General features: G+C 46.4%; 1 protein-coding gene across 1 annotated transcript in view; it reads left to right on the top strand.

Annotated features, from left to right (window-relative positions):
* The first annotated feature begins 462 nt into the window (after positions 1 to 462).
* Positions 463 to 6,203, top strand: part of ltk (leukocyte receptor tyrosine kinase) — a 66,210-nt gene continuing 60,469 nt past the window's right edge. The window contains exon 1 of the mRNA XM_005724102.2: positions 463 to 715. Within this exon, the coding sequence (XP_005724159.1) occupies positions 664 to 715 (52 nt within the window). The 5' untranslated portion in view covers positions 463 to 663. The remainder of the gene's footprint in view (positions 716 to 6,203) is intronic.

The raw sequence follows: 6,203 nt of genomic DNA on the forward strand, positions 1-6,203 counted from the left end.
AACTTCCAAAATAACCATAAAGTTGGAAGGCTTATCTTTATAGCTAGTCTTCATGAATATAAGTAGGCTCTAATATATGACTATTGCATTCGACTGCATTCATTTTATCTACAGATGTTCCCTTTTTGCTGTTTTTGACACTGTTCAGATAAAACTGAAATATGGAAAAATGTTTAATGATTTCCTGCGATGTTACTTCAATTATGCAATAATGTCCGCTTTATTTTTTTTAATTTGATTTTCTCAGGGTAAGGTTTTTAATCCTGGCGTGAGAAACTGGTTCACAGAGTCCTTTCCATAAAAGTCTGTCTTGACATATGTGGGCAGAGTGAGCCTGAAAGCTTCTCTTGGACTCGGAGCCCTTTTGACTGGTGACTAACACGCAGTGAAAGGGAGCAGAGGCAGGGGAGGAGGGTTTGGAGGGAGGAGGGTTTGGGGCGGTTGTCGTCATTGGGAGCTGCAGCAGCATCAGCATCACCGGAATGAGTAACAGTGCGCAACTTGAGAAATAACTATAGTGTCTGGAGGAGCGCGCGTGTGACCGTTAATCGTTAACTTCACGAGCCGGGTTTCTCTCCAGCGTATTCATGAGGGCTTAAAAGGTGCCAACAAGGAAACCCAGCACGGACTCTCTGTGGAGCTGCCGCCGAAGAAAGAGGAGCCATGGACTATATAAAAAACCACAACACTTATCTCCCCGTCTTCATTTTGATAAGTAAGTCACGCACTTTGACTCCAGTGAGTGTTTTGGTAAAACTTTTCCCGTCTTCTGTCTCCTTTTTGCGCTTACTTTGTGTTTTCTTTAAATGGTTGAATGGGCACATTTGGCAACAGTGTGCCACGTTAATTAGCCTTTCTGCAGCGTCGTGCCACTCACAGGGGCCACGGGGGAGAGTTGGTCCAGGGTTTAGACAGAGTCTATTGCAGTTTGATCCGATCATGAATCTTTGGCACAAAAACGCGCCGTCTCGCACACGTCCCAGCGGTGCTTCCACATCCACTCTGAGAAGCGACATCAGGCGAGGTGTCATTTTCTCTGGAGGCAACACTTGACGGAATTTGATTTACATTCATTTACACTGCAGCAGGACGACAAGACTTGGCAAGGAATGGGCTCTCGGAGCAGTTAATGGGGTTACATAATAATTGTATGCTGTTGGTTATACTGCTTATCTTAAATAAACAGAGGAAAATATGACATTTTTCTTTAGGCTTTAAGCAGATTAACCCAGATTTTGTTTTGTTAAACCTAGCTGAAAAAGGCAAATGTCATTAAACAAAAAAGGCCTGAATTTTCTTCCTTTCCCCCCCTTTTTTAGTATTTAGAAAATAAAAAAATAAAAATACATGAATCATTGTTTACTGGAAGAAAATCACGTTTGTTTGTGCTTCTTGCCTGCCAGATCCAATCAGGCTTAATTTCATATGAATAGAGTGAGTGTTTGTGACCAGCAGAGGCATGTCATGTGGTCAAGGGAAATGATGGTGAACTCACTCACAGGGATCCACTAGAGCTGGCTTATTAGCATCACTGTAACTTCCTCTGGCTTTAAATCATCTCATGCAGCACAGTTAGTTCATTTTCTACATGCTAATGCTATTTTTAATGATCTGCTCATGCTTATTGAAAGCCAGATTTGTTATTAGTTCTTTAGAGGGGGGAGTTATTATTAGTACTACTGCTGGTAAGTGCTCATATATTTTGTTATGTTTCACACAGGTTGATGCAGCACCACATGCTTTCTCTTTCTGCTGAATAGCTGTATGTATCATATATGTTTAGCCAATCAACATGTACCTAAAGAGGGCTGTAGATAGCTTACTCCACTTGAAGCAACAACACCTCGTTTTTTTATTTGCAAGAAAAAGCCACATGCAGGAGCCCCTCCCCTTGGCTTTAGCAGCCACTGTGGCTGGATCTGTGTAAGTGGCTCTTACTGCAGTCACTCCAGTGACAGGAATGAGTCCAGGATGAGCTCCGCCAAAACTCACAGTATTATGTCAGATCCCCCTCCTCCCCTCTCTGTGCCTGAGGCACATCTAGCATGCATCCGACTCGTGAGGGATAGTCTTCTCATACCAGCGCGGCCAATATTTGATTTTCGCAACATTATCTATTCGCAGTATTCTCAAACTACATGTGGGGAGTTGGAGAGAGAATCTTTAACCATAATTATAGAAAGCCCATAAAAATTACAATTACACTCAAGTGGAAATGCAAAACAGATCAGCTGATACATATCTGACTGAAAATTGCTTTCTCTGCTGTGGCAAATACTGTGTGATCAAAGGGCGGATGTGATTAACCAGGTTGGTAGCACTGTCCTATTGTGTGCTTAGTGTTGATTAACATGATAAACTGTATAAATGATGGATGTGTGCGCTGTGAGGTCACCCATCGGTTTGTAGACGTCTCACTATTCTGTAAACATGTTTATCTCTTCTCTAAATTGGGGCATTTTATCAGCAGGGTCTAGGAGGCCATTTGAGGCCGGCTCAAGTGGCCGCTCAGTGAACTGTTTCTCATACTCCTGCATTGGTGTCTTTTCATCATATGTGTATTATTAAGATCCTATCATTATGTTATTTTTTTTTAAACATCACTGTTAGAAAGTTATCTCTGGGATGCTGGGATGATAGCTCCCTCAGGACTTAAACTCCGGTCAGAGAGTGGGGCACAGAGTGATGTCCAGATATACTTTAATGGAAGTTAACAGCAGCTCAACAGTACAGCAGTAGGCATACTTAACAAGTGTGGGAGGGGCGGACACACGTGTGATTCTGAATAACAAGAAACAAGGAGAAACAATTATCACATGTAAATATAACAATTATCACTTCCCAACATCACACCAATATAACGAACTGTAACACAAATAATGCCCGGAGGTGAATGCTCTGACACAAGAAAGTCCCACAATCCCATTTGAACAGGCAGGAAACAAGAAGACCTGCATATCTCAGGCAACAGAAAAGACCTAATGCCCCAAAATTAGGAAAAGTTGACAATTACATGGTCTTCAGTGCCCTCTAGTGGCTAAATAACCTAACTGCGGTGCACAGATCCAACCCGCAACAAAGGCTACGGTGGTAAGTCACATGCCTCTACCAATCTCGATAAATCTCCTAGCCTAAACCCCCTGTAATTATCATCAAAGTACAAGTGGAAATGGACTCGTAGAATTGGAAGGATTTTGACTCACATTTGCACAGGAACGCACACGGCTGGAGATCGCTATTCACCCACACTCATGGAGAAAAGCATGCCTAGTGCTCCCCGGACTCGTGATACGGCAGGACCGTTGTAAAAGCATGTGACGTCATCACCGTAGCAAACAGTAAGAACAAAGTGGAACTTATCGGCAGACATTACCAGTGCACTTATAACTATGCAACTGAAATATAAGGAGACACAGCCGCCCCCAAATTTAAGTAGTAAATTTGCTCTTCAACGGAAAGTCTAAGCATCATTGGGTTTACAGTCCTCCTCATCCTCCCAGGCTGAGAGTGTGACTAATCTGGCAACAGGTCGAAGATATGTCTGTCCCTTGATTGTCACCTCAGCCGCTCTCACCCGACCGTCTGGCCCTGGACAGGCCTTGACCACCTTTCCAATAGGCCACTGCGCTCGCGGTAGTTGTGAGTCAACCACCATAACCACTTGACCTGTGGTTAAGTTGTCAGTATCACCCTGCCATCTTTGTCTCCTCTGAAAATCAGGCAGATGGTGACGCAGGAAGTTGGAACAAAAATGGTCTGCCAGAATCTGACTATGGCGCCATCGCCATCTTCCCAGCATCTCACTCGAAGCATAAATCACCTGGGGGAGTGATGCATCTCGTCGCCCCATTAGCAATAAGTTGGGTGTGACTGGATCCGGATCCGCTACATCCGAAGAGACATAGCCGAGAGGCTTTGCATTAATGATCCCTTCCACCTCGACGAGCACAGTTTGCAAAACTGCCTCTGTGACCGTATTGCCTCCCAGCACCACTTGAAGAGCTGCCTTCACAGATCTTATCTCCCGTTCCCAAGTACCTCCAAAATGGGGGGAACCTGGTGGATTAAACCGGAACTCAATCCTCTGCTCCGCCAGCTACTCTTTAATGGGGGCTTCAAGAGCTGAGAAACTAGACCGCAGTTCGATCTCACCTCCCCTGAAGTTGAACAGTCAGATAGGATCTCATATGGCTTGCCCCGGCGTGCAATAAACAGACGCAGAGCCATGAGAAAGGCATCAGTATCTATGCTGTCCAACAGGTCAAGATGCACACAGCTCGTAGTCATGCATTTGAATATGATACCCCAACGCTTTTCGGTGCGCCGTCCTACTTTGATGTTGTAAGGACCAAAGCAGTCGACTCCAGTGGACCAAAAGTAGTTTGTATAGGTGCAGCCTCGCGGGGGTAGATCTGCCATCCGAGGAATATTAGGACGGGCTCGCCACCTTCAACACTCACCACAGCTGTGCTGGTGCCGCTTGATTGCCTCCCTTCCTTGGAGAATCCAATATTTTCTCCTTATCTCCCCGAAGACTCGTTCTGGCCCAGGGTGCAACAGCTGCTTATCATATTCTCTGATCAGCAGTTTGGACACCGGATGCTGCGGGTCAAGGACTATGGGGTGCATGGCATCCAAGTCCAAACCTTCTGCTCTTCTTAGTCTGCCCCCAACTCTTATCAGCCCAATAGCCGGGTCATCCTCCGGAGCGAGTGTTAGCAGGCGACTCTGCTTATGAATTGCCTTACCAGCAGCCAGGGCCTGTAATTCCTCAGGGAAGCTATCATTTTGAGCTTGTTTCAGGAGATGCAGCTCAGCAGCTGATACATCTGTAGCAGTCATGACATGGTTTTCGTGATCAGCAGCCTTAACCACTGCACTCCATTTGCCAAAATTGGAAATTGGCACCGTTAGCTGTGGACTGCATGTGGTGGTGGTTCCACAGAATGCTGTTGCTCTCAGCTCCCCATTGTCTTCTTGACCTTCACCTTCACGGAGAGTTGGCCAGGTATCAGGGTTCGTTAAAAGGAAAGGTGGGCCCTGAGTCCAACGGTTTGGTTGATTCAGCTCGAGAAGGGTTTTCCCTCGCGTGAGGTCATCAGCCGGATTGTCCTTGGTGTTGACATATCTCCAACTTGACACCTCAGTAAGATCTTGTATTTCGGCAATCCTGGTACCAACAAAGACCTTATAGCGGCATGAATCGGATTGGATCCAGGTCAAAACTGTTGTCGAGTCACTCCATAGGGTGATGTCACTGGGTTGAAATGCCAGCTCGGTCTCGAGTACTCTAGCCAGTTGGGTTCCGGCAAGAGCTGCACATAACTCCAAACGTGGCATAGAAATCTGTTTCCGGGGGCTTACTCTTGACCTCGCCATCATGAATGCCACGTGGACGTCGCCTTGGGAGTCCTGTGTTCATAGATAGGCGGCGCTCCATAGGCTCTTTCGGAGGCATCACAAAATATGTGAGCCCCTCCACCTGGTCTCCCGGTGTCTGCTCTTGGTGGGACATAGCATCTGTGGTAATTCCACCTGTGGCAAGTACACTAGTTCCTTCTCCCACTGTGTCCATCTGTCTAGTAGGGCCGTAGAATGGATTTGTTTATCCCATCCAACTCCTGCCTTCCAAAGATCCTGAATTAAAACCTTCGCTCGAGTTGAGAAGGGTATGAGGTAGCCCAGAGGATCATACTGCGATGCCATCACCCGATAAACATTTCTCAGTGTGGGCAGAGAGTACTCCACAAATCGATGCCTGTATCCAAGGCGGTCAGTGAGACAGTTCCAACAAAGGACCAGAGCTGGTTCTTCTGGGTCTTGGCTGTGCTGGCCAAAGCTCTGTGCTGGCTGCTTTGACTTCCACTGGCAGGTGCTCCAACACCGATGAAACGTTACTGGCCCATTGCCTAATCTCGAATCCCCCTTTGGCAAGTAACTCCCACATCCAATCTATGAGTGTCTTAGCCTCCTCTGCAGATTGGAGACTATGCAAACAGTTATCGACGTAGAAGGCCCTCTCCACCGTCATCTTCATTACATTGGCTGTTGTCCCTGACATGTCTTTGGAGGGCATAGGTGGCACAACAAGGACTGCACGTTGTACCAAAAGGCAGAACCTGCCACTCGTACACGCTTGGCTCCTCATCCTTCCTCATAGATCTCCATAGGAAGCGGAGCAGAGGTTTGTCCTCAGGCAGCAA

The sequence above is a fragment of the Pundamilia nyererei genome, unplaced genomic scaffold (genome assembly GCF_000239375.1).
Source record: "Pundamilia nyererei isolate P.nyererei 1_Seehausen unplaced genomic scaffold, PunNye1.0 scaffold00010, whole genome shotgun sequence".
NCBI classification, from domain to species: domain Eukaryota; kingdom Metazoa; phylum Chordata; class Actinopteri; order Cichliformes; family Cichlidae; genus Pundamilia; species Pundamilia nyererei.